Source organism: Carassius auratus, chromosome 17 (assembly GCF_003368295.1).
Source record: "Carassius auratus strain Wakin chromosome 17, ASM336829v1, whole genome shotgun sequence".
NCBI classification, from domain to species: Eukaryota; Metazoa; Chordata; class Actinopteri; order Cypriniformes; family Cyprinidae; genus Carassius; species Carassius auratus.
Genome location: NC_039259.1, coordinates 2,904,919 through 2,925,926, shown reverse-complemented (window position 1 = coordinate 2,925,926; position 21,008 = coordinate 2,904,919). Strand labels below are relative to the sequence as shown.

General features: G+C 37.3%; 1 protein-coding gene across 5 annotated transcripts in view; it reads right to left on the bottom strand.

Moving 5' to 3' along the window:
- Positions 1–21,008, bottom strand: part of col12a1a (collagen, type XII, alpha 1a) — a 73,906-nt gene that overhangs the window by 31,043 nt on the left and 21,855 nt on the right. For 4 of the 5 annotated variants that reach the window (XM_026285310.1, XM_026285308.1, XM_026285312.1 and 1 more), the window contains 19 exons: positions 17,784–17,933; positions 17,431–17,550; positions 16,425–16,589; positions 16,158–16,304; positions 15,127–15,272; positions 14,680–14,809; positions 12,375–12,520; positions 10,801–10,930; positions 10,551–10,687; positions 8,317–8,446; positions 8,071–8,210; positions 7,094–7,226; positions 6,968–6,988; positions 6,726–6,865; positions 5,276–5,405; positions 4,996–5,135; positions 3,462–3,591; positions 2,091–2,233; positions 299–428 (listed from right to left, as the gene is read on the bottom strand). In XM_026285310.1, the coding sequence (XP_026141095.1) occupies positions 299–428; positions 2,091–2,233; positions 3,462–3,591; positions 4,996–5,135; positions 5,276–5,405; positions 6,726–6,865; positions 6,968–6,988; positions 7,094–7,226; positions 8,071–8,210; positions 8,317–8,446; positions 10,551–10,687; positions 10,801–10,930; positions 12,375–12,520; positions 14,680–14,809; positions 15,127–15,272; positions 16,158–16,304; positions 16,425–16,589; positions 17,431–17,550; positions 17,784–17,933 (2,508 nt within the window). The remainder of the gene's footprint in view (positions 1–298; positions 429–2,090; positions 2,234–3,461; positions 3,592–4,995; positions 5,136–5,275; positions 5,406–6,725; positions 6,866–6,967; positions 6,989–7,093; positions 7,227–8,070; positions 8,211–8,316; positions 8,447–10,550; positions 10,688–10,800; positions 10,931–12,374; positions 12,521–14,679; positions 14,810–15,126; positions 15,273–16,157; positions 16,305–16,424; positions 16,590–17,430; positions 17,551–17,783; positions 17,934–21,008) is intronic. The other variant, XM_026285311.1, reaches the window with a different exon arrangement.

Sequence of the window (21,008 nt, the reverse complement as noted above, 5' to 3'; positions counted from 1 at the left end):
TATATAACTATTAGTACTGCATATTTTGTATTGGGGGTTGTAACTAAAAAATTGGACACATTTTTTTTTCTAAAAATGATAACAAATATGATAATATGACAAATAACAAAACCCTTGTACTTTGTGGAAAAGTTGGAAAATAAGATTTCCTGAAATTTCAACTGATACCTTCACATCTGAAATGATTAAATAACAAATAAATATAAATGCTAGCATTTCTTTGCACAATGTCACTGAGAATGTGCCACAAACACATAACTAAGGAACTATGATAGAGGCGTCCTGCAGTCAGACTCACATGTTTTCCCATTATCTGACACAGAAGAGCCCTCGCCGTCAGCATACAGAGCCACCACACTCACAGCGTAGTCTGTGTCTGAATCCAGCTGCTCCAGCAAGGCAGTGTGGGTGTTCCCTGGAACGAGCACCTAACCCACAACAAAAAAAAAAGTAATCATTTACCACCAGGGACACACAGGCTGTCTTTTGACATTTATGATGCTTTAAATACTTTTACAATGATTAATGAGAGAAGCTCGCGAAGAACGTATGAAGGTCACATTTCAACACAAATTCAAAATGAAAATTATATTATATTATAACAAAAATAAACTTATTTTAGTATGATCCATCAGAACACCTACATTTGCTCCAAGTTTGTCACACTCCAGTTTGGGGACCAATTCTAACTACTAACTATGACTTTTACCTAAGTAAAACTTAAAGTTGCTGCTAATTAACATTTGGTAAGGTAGTTAAGTTTAGGTATTTGGTAGAATTAAGTGGAAAATGGTCATGGAGAATCAGGCATTAATATGTGCTTTATAAGTAACAATAAACAACCAATATGCAAGTAAAATGCATGTTCAGCAACAACTAGTTCATAGTGAGAATTGGTCCTTAAAGCGTTAGCATTTAATCCATGTTTATTCATTTACATAAGGATTCAGTTCACACTTGAGGCAATCAAATATGATTAAATGAGCACATTTCTCTAAAAATCATACTGTTCACAGTAATCTACCATTCATTCTTATCAGAATCTTATTCTGTAAAACTTAATAATTCTGTCCAATCATGTTTGACCAAAAAATAAGGGGGTTTATTTTCATTATACTAATGTGAATAAGTGGTGTTTAATATTAAGAATGTCACAAAGCAAAACAAATCAAAAAATCTTTGTGCAAAATGATATGTCCCTCAACATTTAATCTCTTAAGATCACACACATCAAAACTGTTGGCTTTACCATCTCTGATATATTACACTCTGAGAAAGAAGTTTGTCTGTTTTTCTACAGATGACCTCTTGCACTCACTGATGTTTGTGTCACGACTGATTTCATTAGCGGTCACTTGCTCAGCCAATGCAGTGGAAACATTCCTTTGATGTGTTAATAGTGTAGCAGTTGTAGCAATTCAAGTGAATAATGTGCTGACAGTGTCATGCAATCACCTCCTTTCACTGCTCTTCACAACGCCAGGTCAGGGGGTCACTGACTTCCAAATTAATGACACTGGAAACTCACTTTTCGCGTTCCTGACTACACTTTCCGTTATTTTGAAGACTGAGTTCAGTGGGCGATTGATTGCACTTCTGGATTTCTTCAAGGTTTCAGTGGAAAAGGTAAAAAAGCATCATAGGTTGGAGGTTAAAATGGAAGTGCAGAGAATTTGGAAAACTGGCCACAATGACGGAAAAGATGTGCTTCCATAACAATATTCCACGAAGCTTTTGTGGCTGCAGATAAGAAGCTCGTTCTGTTAAGACATAAGACTTAATGTTTAAACTCTGTTTTCCTCAGTGCTGAAATAAAACAGATTTGGGCTCAAGATTTCATATAGCTGCTTACTTTACGCAACATCTGACGATAATAAAAGTCATTTAAGGATTTTGGGGCTTTGTGAATATCCCTCTCAAGCAATGAAGTTCATGTGAGAACGAGGCTGCATGACATTAAAAAACATAAACATCTTTGTGAGGGATAGACTGCAAACAGACCATTAAGCTCAAGTGGTTGAGAAACTGACATTTGTCGTGGCAGTATTTCCTGTACGATCTTTCACGCGAGGCTAACGTTGAGGACTTACAGACTGAGGGGGGCGGGATCCAGAGAGGGGGGAGTAGGCGACCCGATACTGCAGCACGTTTCCAGAGGCCGGCTCCCAGCGCACATTCAGGGTGTTTGTGCTGGGGTTATAAACACGGATGTTCTTGGCAGGGGTCCGAGTCACTGTTTTAGACAGGAGCAGGAGCAGCATCATAAAAAACAAAGACAGTAAACAGGGTGTGTTTAGAGTGGTTAAAGAGGAACAGAATGTACAACTATTGCAAGATGATGCATGCAGGTTTAAACACATTACTAGTTTCAGTGTCAGCCACCACAGAAAGAAAGTACAACAAGAAATGTTTCTTTTTTGATTAAAATTGCCTTTAAACCAAAACTGACAGTAAGAACCCACTCAGATACTTGATAGTCAGCTTTTGGTTTAATCTTAAGAAATATGGCAGCTTTGGGGCATGTCCAGGGTATATTTCACCCTAAAATTAAAATTAGCTTTTGTTCAGCTTGTTTAGCTGTACAGTAAATTGAGATTTTTGTGAATACACTGGTCAATTTTGAGATTTGGGATTATTTGGCTTTCTTTTCTTTAATTTGTCAACAAAATAAACTTTATTCAGTGTTCAAATTTCCATTCTGGAAATGTATGCAAATTATTGTTTTGTTTAGTTTTATGGGGGGGTTAAATTTGCATATTTAAGCATTCAAAATTAAGTTGGAAATACTAGGCTATATCTAGAATTTAAAAATGCACAGTGCTTTCGATAACATACATCTTGAATGGTGCATGAAAACAAAAAGCTGAACAGAACACGCTTTAGATTTCCACCAACAAAAACCCTGATTCCAGATTGTAAACAAAACAAACACTTGCATTAGCGTGGCACAGTCACGCAAAGCGAAATGGAGATGATGGGAAGTAATCCGCTTGGTAGAAAAACAATGACGCCAACAAAAATCTGTTAGTTTGACTCTGAATGAGGAGCATTGAGCTGACAGCAGTAAATAAGGCTGCTTTTATGTCCGTGCACCTCCCTGGGTTTTCCATTTGGTGAGATGGATTGTTCGTAAGCCTCACACAAGCATCTCCAGTCATTACACCCCATAAAGAAGCCTCATTAAGTCAAGACTGGAGTCACATTTATGGGGTTGCCAGCACATTGGCATTTCTCCCTTAGTGATCAATCCAATAAAGCTGATTTCATCTTTGGACAAGTCTCTCAGATTCTATTTATAAGTGCAGGACTTTAATGTTAAAGCCAGAAAACTGCACTTTGCACATTCTGGAGTGAAAACTTTGGCAAAAGGGTTCCAGTTACTGGGGAGTATATGATGGATAAATATGGGAATTTGTTGCTTTCCAGTAATGCTGAAATAAGAAAAGGCTGCATCAACTCACAGGTTTTTCCGTTCTCTGACATGCGCTTGCCCTCTCCAGGAGCGTATACTGGCACCACTGTTACTGTGTACTCAGTATCAGACTGTAGGTTCTTCAGAACTGTACTGGTGGAGCTTCCAGGAACCTGGACCTGAAAACATTAAAACAATGAAAGGTTTTCATTTTCTAGCCTCTGATAAATCACACAGTGCTTATAAATGGTTGAGGGACATCTACTATGTGTTATTTGTGTATTTATTACATTTTGATGCACTTGTCTAAGTGGTTGATTGATGGTTGCTTTCTGGTCTCTATGAGTTCTATATTATTATACTATCCTGGCCTTCAATATAGGTCAATTGGATTTTTTCCATCAGTTATATTATTAAAGAGGACATCAGATGCCCATTTCCCACAAGTTGGTATGATTATTTTGTGTCTCCACGAAATATCTAAAATTCTTCAGTAGTCATACAAAACAACTTCCTTTTTACCTTGTCAAAAACAACTTTGTTCATAGCGACCCGTTTCAGTGCATGTCTCTTTAAATGATAACGAACTACAAAAAACTAATGTATAAACTACCGAAGCCCGTTTCCACCACCAAATGAAAGTAATTTCAACTTTCTATCCAGAAATTCAGATTTTTTTCTTACAATTGGGAGTTTAAATCTAGCAATTCTGACTTTAACCACTTTTAAAAAAAATATAAGCTTGCAATTGCCAGTTATCATGTCAGAATTGCGAGATATAAACTTGCAATTCTGACTTTATAACTCACAATTGTGAGTTTATATCTATTCTGAGGAAAAAAGTCAGAATTGCAAGAACTAAACACAGTTGAGAGAAATAAAAAATGGAATTGTGAATTAAGTCGCAATTACCTTTTTTATTTAAGATTTCAGGGGCAGACATGGGCTTCCATAATGAACGGATAAAAATTTACATCATCAAAATATACTAAATAAAATGATCTGCCAAATGCATAAATGTAATAAATATAAACACTTGTAGGCTCTGTCCACATGAACACAGTTATCTATAAAACCTTCGATTTTTCTACACAGTTTGGCCGTTCGTCCACACGCATTAATGCTGCACCAGATCACTGAAACCAAACCTTTTTGAAAACTCCTCCCAGGGTGAAGATTTTCTAAAACTTTTCAAAGGTTGCAGTGTTGTCGTGTAGCCAGCGAAACCAGAGTTTTTGGCCTGTGATGTTGGACCCTGCACTGTTATCTCCGCCTACTGGAACTTTTTCAGGCTTCTGATTGGCCAACATGGCCTTATGGATTAGATTATATCACCACCTGTTGGCTTGGCATGCTCTTGACAGGGCTTCATAGCATGCGTTTGCATTTTCATGTGGACATATATATTTTTTAACTCTGATTATAAAAACATTCCACAGCACCTCAGTGCGACTTAAATAAGAAGTGGTCACACAATTTCAAGAAAAGCATTGAAGTGTAACCAGTATTTCAGACAGCTCAAAAACACGGGTCAAATTGACCCGGAACACAATATAAGTGTTAGGAGGTGCCATGGGACGTACCATGTCTTCTGCGCCCCCTGTGACGGTCTGGTAGTAAATCCTGTATTGCCGTACGCTCCCTTCAGCCGGCTCCCAGCGTACATTCAGAGAGCTGACCGTGGGGTCCGTGACCTGAAGGTTTCTCACACTGCCCAGCGGTACTGTGGGAACACACATTAAACTCTATTCAATGTGTCAACAATGACCTACTTCATATAATTTAAGCACTATCTGAAAAAGTGCATTAATGTAGCTGGGTAACCAACAGGTCTACTGAATGCAGTAAAGTCACGTGACGCACATGTCTTTCCTTGGCCAGAAATGTCTTTGGCATCTCCATTCGCATAGACTGCAGCAACCGTGATGTAGTAGGGAGTGTCTGGAGTCAGTTTCTGCAGAATAACTGTGTTTTTCTTCCCTCCAATCTGTGTCTGTGACAGAGAGAATGAATTGTGTCGTCAAATGAGTCAAAGGATCAGCTCCACTATTTGTGTCTATATTATATATATACACTGGCAAACACAAAATTATTAAATAATTATTTATATAAAACAAACCTGCCATTCTTTTTCATTATTCTAAATTTTATCTTTTGTTTTTTGTCGACAAAGAGAAGGATGAATCATTTTCTGTGGTAATCAACAGCTCGTCGCAGTTTTTATAGCCCAAATTATTCCTTTAAATAAGCTTAAGTAATTTTCAGCAGTGCTGGATAATGTCAGGAACAACACATCACAAATACTATACGATTGCAGAAAGGACTGTTTTTCAGCGGACCAAAACAGCGTTTAGTTTTATGCTGTTATTCCTATGACTGCTGCCAGTGTAAATCTGCCTTCTTGATGAAGAAAACAGAGGCTGGAAAAGACCACTGCAATGACTTTGGTATAGAAAAACAACACTCATTCAGATAGCATGAAAACATGGAAAATAATAAGATGATAGTTGATTCTGCAGACAAAAACATCTTAAACAGCCTGAGACTTGCACTTTTAGTTGGACCAGCTAAACCAAAAACAGCATCCTGTAGGGAATATTAAATGCACTTTCAGATATTTCCAGCCAGAGCGGCAATTCATATGAAATATAAGGGCAATAAAAAAATAAATCATTTAGATTAAAACTATTCCTGTGCTTTACAGTGATGGCATTAATCTAAAGACATAATGTAAACTACAGATGTAAGTTAACAGACATATATTATGTTATCTTTCGGTAGGAATTTTTTTTGAAAGAACTTTCTTTCTTTTTTTGATCAGAAATACTGTAATAACAACATGAACATGACGTGTGAAGTATTATCAAAATTTAAAAGATCCATTTCAATTTGAATATACTTTAATTTATATGTAATTTATTCCTGTTTTGCAAAGCTGAATTTTCAGCATCATTACTCCAGTCTTCAGCGTCACGTGATCATCCGAAATCATTCTAATGATCGAGAAGCAAGATTATTATTATCAACTTTTGCTTCATATTTTTGTGGATACCATGATTGTTTAAGTATTCTTTGATGAATATTTAAATATATATAGATATATAAATATCTTTACTGTCTCATTTGATGAATTTAATGCATTCATGCTAAGTCAAATAATAAATTTCTTTCATATAAATAAATGTTTCAGTCTTACTCTGATTGAATGTGCATGCAGTTTTTACATCTTCATTAACTGACTAACTAATTAAATTAAAAAGGCTAAATTTAATATCAACAATATGAACATAAAAACTGTAAAAATGTTGTTTACCGTTTGTGATCTTCCTCCTGCAACCGGTATGTAGGTGATCCTGTAGTTCTGCACTTTTCCAGGAGCGTGGTCCCACTTGGCGGTGAGGGAGGTGGTAGTCGCATTGAACACCTGGAGGTTCTGAGGAGGTCCACTAGGAGCTATAAGAAACAACATTTGATATTTCAGTGTTCTAACACATCCTTATATCCATATGGGATCCATGTGCTAAATGTCATGTATCTTAAAAACAGCAGACTCACCGGGTGTTATAACCTTGGACACTGCAGGGCAGAGAGAGAAAGAGTGAGAGATTGTCAAATGCACATGTGGTGTCTAAAGCGCAATAAATGGAAAAAGTCTATCACTTGGATTTCGGGGTCTCTTACATGTGCGTTGGCTGCCCAGAAGATCTTCGCTCTCAGACTCATCGGGGTAAATGGCAGTGACAGAAACATCATAGAGGGTGTCGTGCTCCAGGTTCTCCAGAAGGAGAGTGGTGTCCTCGCTGTTCAGGATATCCTGAGGAAGACAGTGCTATTAGCTACATATGACAGTTTTTTTTATTTTTATTGATTTATTATCTTTTATTTTTACTTTTCACAAAAGTATTTACTACGCACTTAGAACAGTTAATTGCATGAAATAAAATACACACACACAGATATATATATATATATACACACACACACACAACTAAATTTTTTTGTGTTATTTCAGGTAGTTGCCAAAACAAAATTTCTAATTTAGCTGAAGAACTAACATAGTGAAAACTGGAAACTGAAACTAAAAACGATACTGTATAGACAGTATGGTAGAAACGCACAACAAAATAACTCAACTTAAATTGAAATTGAAATATATATAAATGAAATAAATATGAATGATAGATTTATGATATTTATAAAATTATGTTAATAAAAAAACAGTAATTATGTTAAAATACACCGTTGTTGTTTTTTTTAGTATTCAAATTTAATTGTACTTAAAAGTTAAGAAATTCAACACTTTTAACTTTTTAACGTCCTTAGCTTTTTTAATTGACTTTTGAAAACTAGAGATTTTAGCATGTATTTTTTATTTTTAAATAGCTAGAAAATGATGTGTACTTTGTACTTTCTAAGTGAAATTACAATGGAGTAAACATTATTATTTTACTCTGTAAATGTAACTGATTACAGAGTAATATAGAGATATATATTCCCAGAAAAGTACTATTACTCTATGCTACTCTATACCTCTGAGTGTATTGCATGATGTAATATTTAGGATTTTATGTGAAGGAGAGTAAATACACAGTTGAAGACAAATCTTCAGTACTTCAGCTTGATGAATCCGAACTCAAGTTAGGTCTCTGATGTCTTACATATTGAAAGTTGTTCTCTCCACTCTTGGTCCAGCCGACGCGGTAGAGCGAGACATCAGGAGCGCCGTGCTCCCAGTGAGCCCTGAAACTGGTCTGGGTCACTTGAGAGAACCTCAAGTTCTTCGGAGCGGGGACAACATCTAGAATGAGTTTCAGGTTACAATTAAGCACTTGAAACATTTAGCAGTCAAGTGTTGCTTCACTTTACAGAGGTTATTCATTGATAATGGGCCCCTGGTCCGGTACCTGTAATGGCTTGGTTAAGCATTGGGTTTCCGGTCCCAGAATCATACACAGGAGTCACAGCCACATCGTACTCCGTTTGGGAAATGAGATTATCCAGTCCTCTAAAGGTTAGAGCTCCGTCAACTTCAAGCTAAAATGAAACATGAGAAGTGCAGTTATAGCCAAAAAATACACAGCAAAAAGAGGTTAGCATTGGTTAGCATTAGCAGTTAGTTGGCAGATTCGTAGATTACTTTTACAAATTATAATCTTTTACTGATTTCAAAGGGCACTGCGTAAAGTGTAGTCAGCCATATTGTCTATTAGATTACGTAATTTAGATTATGGAATCTGATTACTTAATGATTAGTTTTAGATTACTTTTATCAGTAAATGATTAACACTTTACTGCCATTGTGTTAATAACATGCAATCATGTAATCAAAAAATTGAACCGTAGTCTGATTATAAGTATTTTAGTATCTAATTACTGGGATCTGATTTAGTAATAAAGATCACCTTGAATATAGTTTCATCATATATTATTATATTTATATAAATATAAAGTTGGAAATAAAATTATGCACAGATTTCAGTTTGTCTCTTTTAAAATGTCATTTTTAATCCAATGTGTTACATGCCATTTGGAATTAATTGTAGTAAATCATACAACAATGTGGTTTAAATGTATGTGTCCTATTTCATGTATTGAACAAAATCCATCTCTGCACTCCAGAAGCAGCACACAAGCCGCATCTGAAGTGGCATTTAGATGCATTTCCGCAGACTGTTTAATGAAGCTCGGAGATGCCACAAATGCATTTACACTGTTGTTACAATTGCATAAATATGGTTAGGAGATGAATGTGTTAAATATAAAGTACACTGAATATAAAACCATGACATAATACTTTAAAAACTAAACAAAAAATACCAGACAAGCCCTAATGAGTGAGTAACTTATTTTCCCTTTCAGCTGATTTGTTCAAAAGAGCTGATTCATTTAGGAATGAAGCAAGCTGATATCAGAACCATGTCCAGTATTAGCATTCTACGCTTGCTATCTATGCAATAAAATTAGTAAGGGCACTATCTTAGTATGCAGCTGTCTTTATAAATGGCTTATTGAATCATTGACTCGCCCAGTTCATTCAGAAACACTGAATCATTCAGGAACTGTCCTACCTAAAACCAGATGGATGGCCACCCTAACATGTGATGCAGTTTTTGCTAGAGAGGGGTTGACGTTGAGAGAAACAACAAAGCCTCAGTCACTTGAAGTTCCTGCAGAATTAAACCTGATCTTTGATCCAGTGTAAGGTAACAGGAGCCGCCGCCATCTGTCGGGCTGCTCAGGCTTCCATCCACCTGGACCCACATTTGTGTGCATGTTTGTTTCATCTTTTCATCCCAGAACGGAGAGTTATGAGCAGAACTGAGTCATGATTAATGCCTCAGGATGTGGAGAAATGCTGAGTTCAAAACTGCCACTGAGAGTTAAAAAAGAAAGAAATCATAGGAAAAAATCCCACCCATAAAATACACATCCCAAAGCACTGGATTGCTGCGTGCCACTCAGAACTCCCTCTTTTTTTATGGTCTGTCTGCTCTCGCAATCTTTGGTAGATGATGGCCGTAGCCGAAGCTCTGGAGAGCAGCTGCACTCTCTCTCGGCAGCTGCCGTCTCCACTGACTTGTGCAATGTGATTGCTGATATGTTAAAAGGTCCCAAATCCATCAACATGAGTCTCTTTCTTGGTTGTCTGCCTGGATGCATTGTGTAAACAGACAGGAATCTTTCCACAGGAAGGCTTCCACAGTGACCCAGGAAGGCTTTGCACATTTGAAAACAAGATTGTTATTTAACAGCTGATAAGCTGTGCACACAATTAGTCCCAAATGCAGCACTACTCAACACGTGGATGGCAGGCCGCGTGTGGCCCTCGGAGCTTTTTGTTGCGGCCGGTGTGATATGATTGTCAAAAAAACAATATTACAAGCACAAATCACTTTTACTATCAGACCTCTAAAACTATGCTTGTGGTTGTGTTTCCTTTGAGAACCTCAGTGCTTATCTGTTCAAAGAGACCTGTGATTTTTCAAAAAAAAAAAAGCTTAATGAAAGAATAAACATCATATACAACTGATCTGAACAAAAACAGCAGATGGGCTAAATGAAAATGCTAATATCTGATTTATTCAGTGATTTGTCAGAATGGACAGAGGTGACCAAAAGCGGATGAGCTTGGCCTCACCTCCTTCGACTCTCCTCCCTCTGGCTTGTAAGTGATGATGTATTTACGAACGGCGCCGGGCGCAGGGTCCCAGTCCAGCTGCATGGAGCTGTGGGTAACGTCTGTGATCCTCAACTCACCGGACGGGGGAATAGGCACTACAGATAATGCAGAGATACAAAAAAAAAAGCAACAGACAAACAAACGATGAGAATCAGATAGATGTGCTAAACATCCCTGCTGAGGGGAAGAAAGCCCTAGTGCCACCTACGGGTCACCCCCCGATCAGAGAGAGGTTCACTGGCGAAATCGCCGAACAGGGCGAAGACGGAAACTCTGTAGGCTGTGTTGGGACGAAGCTTCTTCAGCTGGACGTCAGTGACTGTTCCTTTCACACGCATCTGTGAAAGTCAACCACATCACAAGTGAAAGGGATGGTGGACTTGTTCAAGGGGACATGATGGATTGTTTTAATTTTTGTTTTGTTTTTTATGCCACTGCTGAAAAGACCAGGTCGGACCAGCTAGAAATTCTAAAACAGCTTATGAATGATATGGATGCTGAACCAGAGCTATCACATTAACCGAAAGTAAAACTCTTACAAACAAAAAATAAATATCAGTGATTACTAAAAATGTTATCAGTAATACTAAAATAACACTAAGCTGAACAAAGTTCTCACGGCCACAGAGGAAAAGAGGGTTACACATTTGCAACAAAAGAGAAACAACGTTTAGAATACCATGAAAAATGATGGCCAAAAAGTAAATAGGGGTTAATTTTGAAAAAGGGGGCAGAAATACAGGGGATTAGTATTTAAAACAACATTTGCTGGTCTTTTTAGCAGGACAGTTTTAGAACAAATATCCATGGTAGAAATTATGATATTTTAGTCTTGTCTTGAATTCTGAATCCCAATGCAAAAATTATTTTCTTACTCTGTATTTTTGTTTTGTTTTCCGGAACAAATATCTAAACATTCCTAAATCAAGATAATTGTATTATATTGTATTATTATGTATTATCAACATTTTTATTAGGGACACACACAGTCCAAAAAACACAGACAATATATTAAAATGTAATTTTTGTTTAAAGCAAGGACAAATACATAGCATACCCTGTTGGCAGACATTTGTTCTTGTTTCAAGCATAAACCAACTTAATTTTGAGACATTTTTCAGAAAACAAGGCTTAAGTTTGCTTTTCTTACGAATGTTTAGATAGATTGAACTGGAAAATAAGGCAAAACGATTAAGAAAATTAGAAGAAGAAAATACTTTTTTGCAATGAAGACATTATGACTGTGTCTACCAACTATACCAAAAACTCTAAGCATACTCTTTTCTCTTTTTTTTTCTAATGAACAATATTGAAACATCTGCTCTGTCTGACAAGCCCTGTGGACATCAGATTCCCCCCAGAACTGACGTCGAGACCTCTGGATCTTCTCACTGTGTGAAATACTTGAAAGAGGAACTGTGCTAACAAGCCCCAAAGCGCTAATGAGCTGTTATTTTCCAAAAGCTGCAATGTAAAGGAGGTTTTTGAACCCAATAAATATAGACCTACCACCTGTGGTATCTACAATATCTCCAAAAATGCTTTCCATTTCCTCTTTCTGCTACAGTATGTCATAGCTGTTGACAGATTTGAGCTGCATAGCACCATTGGGTTTCCATTAGAACATTTTTTCTCTTCCAGTAAGTCCTGATGCTAATAATTAGCACATTTTGTGTTTATTATTTTAAATATTCAGCTTTAAGACTGGACTTTCCAAAAGGCTGACTATATGAGACGGGTCGGCAGACTGGGCAGTGGTTGAAATGTTTGGCGTCACCGTACCTCCTGCTCCACAGAGGGCTCGGTGGCATTAAGGGCCCTGTAGAGGAGCATGTAGCCTGTGGCCTCTTCGACCGCGTCCCATCTCACATTCATGGAGGTGGAGCGCTCTTTGTAGATGTTCATGTTCCTCACAGCACTGAGAGGCACTACAGAAGGGAACATAACTTTTCTCTCTTTCTCTTCTGCTGTTTGATCCCTGACTATCCATCTAAGCGGACTGAAGCTCGAATGGGAACATGGAAGCATTCCGGATGGAATGATGGATGTGTGACAAGATGGAATGGAACGCCGTGAGAGACAATGATTGGATGAGAATGATCATGGGATACTCACGTGATGGATATGTCGGACAGACAAACAGATATGCAAATGTCAACACACAGACAACAAATGAAAAAATACAATGACCCTCTGCGATGCAAAGCAGCATCATGCCGTATGCAACACTGTTACATTCAGAGCACTGTAAAAGGAAGGATGATGTAAGGGTTAAGTCATAATGGTAACTGAAAAAATCAAGGGTTGCAAAAAAGGGTACAGCAATATTAGCAAATACACATTGCATAGCATTTTATTTGCAACTTTTCAGCAACTGACTAAACATCAGAAACTTTTGTTCATTTTTTAAAAAGCAAAGATGATGTTTTATTGTGTGAATCTCACCAAACCTGTCAAAAACTGAACTGCATTTCGAAAAAAATATACAAAATTTCACAGTAGCATTAAAGTTTTTGTATTTACACTGTTAAAAATAAATCACATTTTTCTTCTATCATTCAAAACTTTTCGGTCTGTAAGGCTACGTTCACACTGATGTTAATGCTCAATTCCCTTTTTTTTGCAAGGTCGTTCACATTTCCAATTAAATGCGACCTTTTGTGATCTCTTGTGTGAACGTGAAATGACCCAGAATTGACCCGCATGCGCAGAAGAGTACTCAATGGTGAACGACGTCACTCGTTGTTTGCGGAAGTAGCTAACGTTAAACATGGATGTCAACAACAGTGTACTCAACAGCGGAGCTCTTTTTGCAATATTAATGTTATTTTCCCAACGGAGCCAGCAGAATTACAATCTTCTCGTTTTAAAAAGAAAATTAAAAAGAAGGAGGAGAGCAAGGTTTTTGGCCATGGCGTTTTGTGGAGCAGTGTTAGCAACGTCGGTACAGAGAAACGTGTTGATGTGGACTCACAGCCAGGAGTGGTGGGATACTGATGTGAGTGTCTCTTCTCGTTCCCACCTACTTCAATGCAGAATTATGACGTTTGTAGCGTATCAATGACGTACGGGTCGGATACATGTGGCCTGGCCGTTCAGACGGAGGTCGCATTTCAAAAGATCGGATACGTATCAGATTCAGGACCACATACCCAAGTGGCCTGTGTCACATTTGAAAAGATCGGATCTGTGTCGTTCAGACTGTCATGAAAAGATCAGATACAGGTCGCAGAGCTGCAAAATTGGGTCGTTTCAGCCTGCAGTGTGAACGTAGCGTATGTTTTGGTAATGGTTTTGAAAAAAAGTATCTTTTGCTCAACAAGGCTGCATTTATTTGATCAAAAATGCAGTAAAAACTGTAATATTGTAAAATACTACAACATTAATTTATTCCTGTGATCAAAGCTGAATTTTCAGCATCATTGCACCAGTCTTCAGTGTCACAATATGCAGATTGTGTGCTCAAGAAACATTTCCAATTATTATCAATGTCTTAAACGGTCATGCTGCTTCATATATTTTTTGTAGAAAATGACACATTTTATTCTTCTGGATTGTTTGTCAAAAGAACAGCATTTATCGGAAACAGAGATCTTCTTTAACATTATAAATGTTTTTACTGTAGCTTTCGATCAATTAATGAATTTTTTTTGTGTTTTTTTTTTTGAGTTTTGTTTTGTTTTCTAATTAGACATGTTTTTGTGAGATTCACCCAACTCTGTATTGTGGCAGTACCATGGTACGGTAATGATGTGAGACTTTAGTACCACTGGTATTGAATGATTGCTATCCTCAAATCCCATGGTATTTCCATGGTACTCCAAGGAATTTTTAAGAATACCATAGCATTACCATGTAAAATGTCCAAAAAACAATTGTAAGTATTGCAATGCAATACACTGTATTACCATGGTAAAGAGAAGCGCAGAACCATATCCTCATGTATGTACTTCCAAAACAATAGCATTTATTGAATGTGCAAATAATTTGTTTTTATTTTTATTTTTTGATGTTTAGATACATATTGTTGAGGACTTGGCTCTGTCTGTTCTGGTGATGAGTGGATTGTGGGTAAATGCACTCTTACATGTGGTCTCTGATCCTTTGAGGGGGTCGCTGCTGTCCTCTCCCACCACTGAGTGAACCCTCACGATGTACTCCGTCAGCGGAGTGAGATTCTCCAAGACCACGGTCGTCACTGTCCCGTCGACAAACAACTGCAACAGAGGAACAGAAGAAGAGTGAGGACTCACAAGAACAGGACATGACTGTGTTTGCAAAGAAAACGTTTCCAGATTGTTTCCGGACTTCCAGACTTCTGAACAAATCTAGTTTTGGCTCAGCATGAAATGCCTCAAGCCACACTTTGTCTTTCTTTGCTCTTTCTTGCTGTTAATGTGCACTGCGTAAATAGGTTAAAATGAATTGCACAAGTAAGTTAAGGGATTAATAAGCACAAGGGCTAAGGGTTTAATAACCATAACAATGGGCAATAGGAATGGTGATGCTTTTGTAACATGCGAAGTGTTCATACCTGTAGTGGTTCCCCTCCTCCTGCGATGCTCACATACTCTATTCTGTACTTCTCCACGGGGCCTTCAGGGGCGACCCAGGAGGCTCGGAAGGAGTAATGGGTCACTTCTGAGGTCGTTAGATCAGTGGGTGGCTCGGGGCCTCCTCCTGTGAGGGGTAATGATGGTGATCAGGGTTTAACCTTTGACCCCTCACATACTCCAACATTAGACTGTCACCTCAGGGCTGTTTCTGTACTATTTCTTTAGTGTTCCTGTGGCTCAGTGGTAGAGCAGTGTGTTAGCAGCAAAAAAGGTCATGGGTTCAATATATATATATATATATATATATATATATATATATATATATATATATATATATATATATATATATATATATAATGATCATATAGGAGTTTTGGTTCATGGCAGAGCTTTCACAGAGAAAACATGTCTCATATTTGACTTCGCTACACTAAAAGAACAGGAGAAGAATATCCTCCAGAGATTATACAACACTGTAGCAGCTCTCACATTGCTCTGATGTGTCTTGAAATGTCAGAAGATAATTCTAATCAGTCAAAAGTTCACAGAATATTAACAGCATTGTGTCTTTTTTTTCCAGACTGGTCTGCTTCTAGACATTTTTTTTTTTTCTTGTGGAGCCTGGAAGGTCTGTCTGTACCTGGATCGAGTTTCAAGGTTTCATCATGAAAAGGTCAAAGCCTTCAGGGATTCCATTATGTAAAAAGGAAAAGAAAATAAAAACCTTTGAGGACATAGCTGTTGACAGCTCCATCAACACGCTGACATAATAGAGACACTGCATTTTAGCCACAATTCATCACATATAAGTATTGTACATTATTATCCTCAAGACATTTTATCAGAAAGAGGTCGATCAGAACTACAGAATTAATGCATTAATATCAGTCTCTTTGTAAAAAATGCCTTAATGCAACCTCAAAAGCGTTTATATGCCACCTTTACAGTGTAAATTTTCATTCTTTTCCCCTCAGAAACACTGTATCTCTCAGCCTCAGTCAGACAGTACCTGGACCCTTGACACTGTTACACAGGTTGTTTGTCAGGTCGTCCACGATGTCCAGCAGGAAGGAGAAGTCAGCCACGTTGTACATGTGGATCTCATCGGGATCTGAAGCAATGGATCTCAGCTCATTCTCATCTGCGTTCTTCACACCTGGAGATCAAAACCAGAGAAGACACGTTAAAGCCCAGTTAAACTCATCACCCATTGTCTTTCACTGACCAGTCATATCAGACCAAGTCTTATTGACCAAAAGCATGAACCGGTTCTTACCAATGGCATACAGCTCAATGCCCTGGTCACGTAGTTTCTGAGAGTTGGCGATGATGTCATCCTGAGACTTGCCGTCAGTAACCAGGACGCCGATCTTCCGAGAGTTCGGACGCATTCCAACATTAGCCTTGAAATTGTTCTGAAGGATGTAGTTTAAAGCAAGGCCTGTGGAATAAGAGAACGTTAGTGACTCTAAATACGCAAGGAGGGCGTTAAACCTAATGAAGAACGGTATTAACCCTGTCATATTTGATGTGCACATTTTTATGGCCTCTTTGCTGAAATTGCTGAAAAAATCCTGATAGTTTATTGTTTTAGCAAGTGAAAGGTCTTCAGTATAATTCTACAAACGTCCACCTTCAACTCTGTGTCTTTTTGCTGTGTAATCTTTACAGTTTTTTTACAAGTAAAAGTAAGAATAACTTATTGTTAAGTTGGATATTGTTAGAAATATTTCAATATAAACACTCATTCGACTGCAGAAACAATTTACTTGATTATCACAATCATTTTAAGCTATGAGTCTCAAATGTTGTTCATCTTTCAGTCATCATTGGGTTGCACTGATTTATGTTTTGATCACCAAACTATGCATTTAAATACTTACAAAGACATATATTTGGGAAACAATAATTAAAAATAAGAGAAAACGTATTTATAAAATATGTATATGTCGTTAGTCTACTATACTGTTATAAAGATCTCATTGATTAACATTCAAGGTGTCAGAATTCATCTTATATTTTGGTTTGAATAAAGTCCTCCTTGAATTTCAGCTCCATTATCTTCACTCTATCACACTATGTGAGCCATTGACCTTTATGCATCAAATATAATTCTCAATTCTTTAGATATTTTCAAAAGGTTCAATAAACTGATCCATTTTTAATTGGAGCTGCAATTGACAACATCACGAGTGGAAGACAATCTTCTACAACCGTTAGGGTTTCACCACAAATCATGTGTGTTGGGTCTGTCATATAGATCAGAATAAAACATGATATACCAGTCAGAGTGTTTCCTCCTTTGTAGGGTAGATTGGCCACAGCATCCAGCAGCTCTTTTCTGGTTCTGTGAGAGTTCAGGTGCCACTCAGTCTTTGGGTCTCCACTGTATTGTGCCAGACCTAAAAACAGACAGATACAGTGTTCATAATTACACCCAGAAGAAGATGCCATTGCTCAGAAGTTTCTCTTTTATAGTTCAAAAGAGCTCTTTTAAATGTTTGAAGAGCAATAAAACGTTCATGAGGGTCATCAAGGGTCTTTCTTCTCAGGAGAAAAGTCTGAGAAACAGGAGACTTCATATGCATGGCACTATCTTCTCACTAATATGGGGTTCAGGATAAATTTCTCTTACCAATCTGGACACGATCCGGCCCGATGTCAAAGACACCCACCATGCGAGCAATGAAAGACCTTATGGTCTTGAAGTTCAGACGACCGATGCTCCAAGATCCATCAACAAGCAGGATGATATCAGCCTGGGCTGTGGTTTTGCACATTACCTCTGTTTGACCAGAGAACAATTCAGAAAGTCAGTTTATTATTATAAAACAATGTTGTTAAGCAGATGTAAACATACAAATGGATTGTGATTTGTGATGAGGGATGCAGATAAGAGTTTAGACACACTTGGACACACAAAACATTCACACAGTCACACAAAATTGTTTATTTGGCATTTTAAAAACACACTTTTTTTACATTATATATTAAATAACATTTTTTAAACTATAAACTCCATTCTGTGAGCGATGTCTTTGTCTGTGTCCCATCTTGCTGTCTCTCCAGACAACTGAATGAAGGGAAAAGAGAGGGAAAGTGTCGCCCACCTGACCCTGCTCAAAAAGAACATGTTGCATAATTGTGTGATTTATAGATCATTCCCTCAAGCATCAGAAAAGTATAACATTCGGTGGATGTAGCCAGCTAACATTTTTAAATACTGTGGTTATTATGATGTATATGAAATGTGTTAGACATACCTGTGTGGGAATTTCTAAGTAGCAATAAAATGAATTATCTAAGGTTTCAAAAAAAATTAATTGGCCAAGCAGGTGCTTGTCCTCAATTGTAATGTGGATTTCTCACATTTAATTTACGACCCCTTGTACCCTAAACACTAAAGCCAGGAACATACTTTAGGCAAGTAAGCAAACACAGATGCAAACACACACATACTATCCCAGTGCATTTGTCTCCACAAACAAAACTAAAATACAAGATACCTAAAATATGCCTTAAATTGAACTTTTCCACTTTAACAATCTAAAGATTACAATCAAAAGTCAGCAATCTTCTTTCTCTGCATTATTAGAAAGCCAGGGTGAAATGTTCTCTTTAAAGAAAGATGAATAATATAAAGTTCATGAATAACTGAAAGGACTCTTATTTTCGACTGTAATATATTTTTAAATAAGGTAACACTTCACTTAAAGCCTTTATGTATTATGCATTATAAAGATAGTTTTAATGCATTATGCAATCTCACAAATAATCAATCAACAAGCAATCAAAATCAACAAAAGAGCAATGATATGAAAGTGCTATAACAAGTCTCAGTTAGCTTAACACAGTACACATAGCAAGGTTTTTTTTTTTATTTGTATATTACATAAAAAGAGAACAAATAAAATACAAAAAGAAGCTAGTATTAGAGGCCTTTATTGCTTTTGTTGATTGTATACTAAATGAAAATAAAATAAATGAATCCCAAATACTAATATGTTTGAAAATGTATGTTATTACATTTTTTTTTTTTTTTTTTATTTCAATTCACAGGTCAAAGAAGGTTCCAGATATTGATGTTAGTTAGGCATTAACGTACAACAAGCACTGTATTTGTTAAAGTATGTATTCATCTTTGTTTATGTTAGTTAATAAAAATATTTTCAGACCATATTAATTAATATTCACGATACAACTTTTAATTTCAATAGTGTGATAGTAAAATAAAACTTAATGTTAGCTTTGTGTGTGTGTGTGTGTGTGTGTGTGTGTATCTACACACATACATATATATATATATATATATATATATATATATATATATATATATATATATATTAGGGGTGTAACGATACGCGTATTCGTATTGAACCGTTCGGTACGACGCTTTCGGTTCGGTACGCGGTACGCATTATGTATACCGAACGGTTCGTTGGAGTAATTAATTATATTTGAAAAAAAAAAAAAAGAGAGAGAAAGAAATATAATGATATGCGTTCAACAAGGTAGCCCAATAACCCAAACAACGTAACAGGCAACGCCCCTGACACCCCCGAAGAAGAAAAAAACACCATCTTATATGTTTATGTTAGGCTACTCAGCAGGCGCTCGCTCACTCAGTACGCGCTGAAGGCTCGTTGCAAAATAGCCAATGCGTTTAACAGACTAGAAATGAGAAGATCCTCCAATAACCAACAGGTCTGGTGTTTGGGTGCACTTTGGATTCCCTTTAAGCTATAATGGTGATGGCAAGAGAGTGGTGGATAAAAAAACAACGGTATGTCGCATCTGCAACATGACAGGGTACACCAGCGGGATTACAAAAAAAAAAAACAAAAAAAAAACAGCGGGAATATCTGGGATATATGCGTCAGTACTATCTGGGAAAAGACGAAAAAAAGGAGAAACATGCACGCAGCAAACTATCCCTGCAGCATTTAGACACTATAGCTTACAGGGAATCCAACCCAAACACCAGACCTGTTGGTTATTTTAGGATCTTATATTTCTGGTCTGTTAAATGCATTAGACATTTTGCAACGAGCCTTCAGCGCGTGCTGAGTGAGCGAGCGCCTTCACATATCGTGCCTAAAAACGCATGGAAAACGCTAAGCGCGTCTTTCTCCTCCTTTCCAAAGCGCTCGGGCAGAAGCGCTCATGAGGCGTCTGTCTTTGCTAAGCAACAATGACGTGCTCTCTCCATGAGACACGGAAATTTCAGCGAAGGATAAATGGATTTGCAGCTCTAAAAATCGCTTGCAGTAGCTCTGCTACTGAATTTATTTCAAAATTGCAATCCATATACAACTATGACCAGCTGTTCCTTCATCTTGGCTGAGCTCTCAACGTTGTTACGGGAAAGGATGAAGCTGATTGGTTGGTTCTTGTCACATGACCCGCGGTGCGCTTGCGGCATTCTGAAAAGTTGAGATGTTTTTACATTTTGCTGTATCTAAAACGTATCGAACCGAACCGAACCGAACCGTGACATCAGTGTATCGTATCGAACCGAACCGTGAATTTTGTGAACCGTTACACCCCTAATATATATATATATATATATATATATATATATATATATATATATATATATATATATATATATATATATATATATATATGAGAAAAATGCAAGAGAGAAGCATTTTTACTATGACTTTGGGAAACAGTGAAAACCATATACAAATATTTCCATAGAACTAGTCCAAAACTAATTTTGATAGTGCCTGTCACATGCAAATGAAAAGCTGAGCGTTACACCTCAGAGCTCTGGTCTGGGACTATTTGATTTTCCCTCTCCTGCCAGTGTCGGCCGGCCGACTCTCACCGTCGGATCTGTTTGCAATTAGGAGCA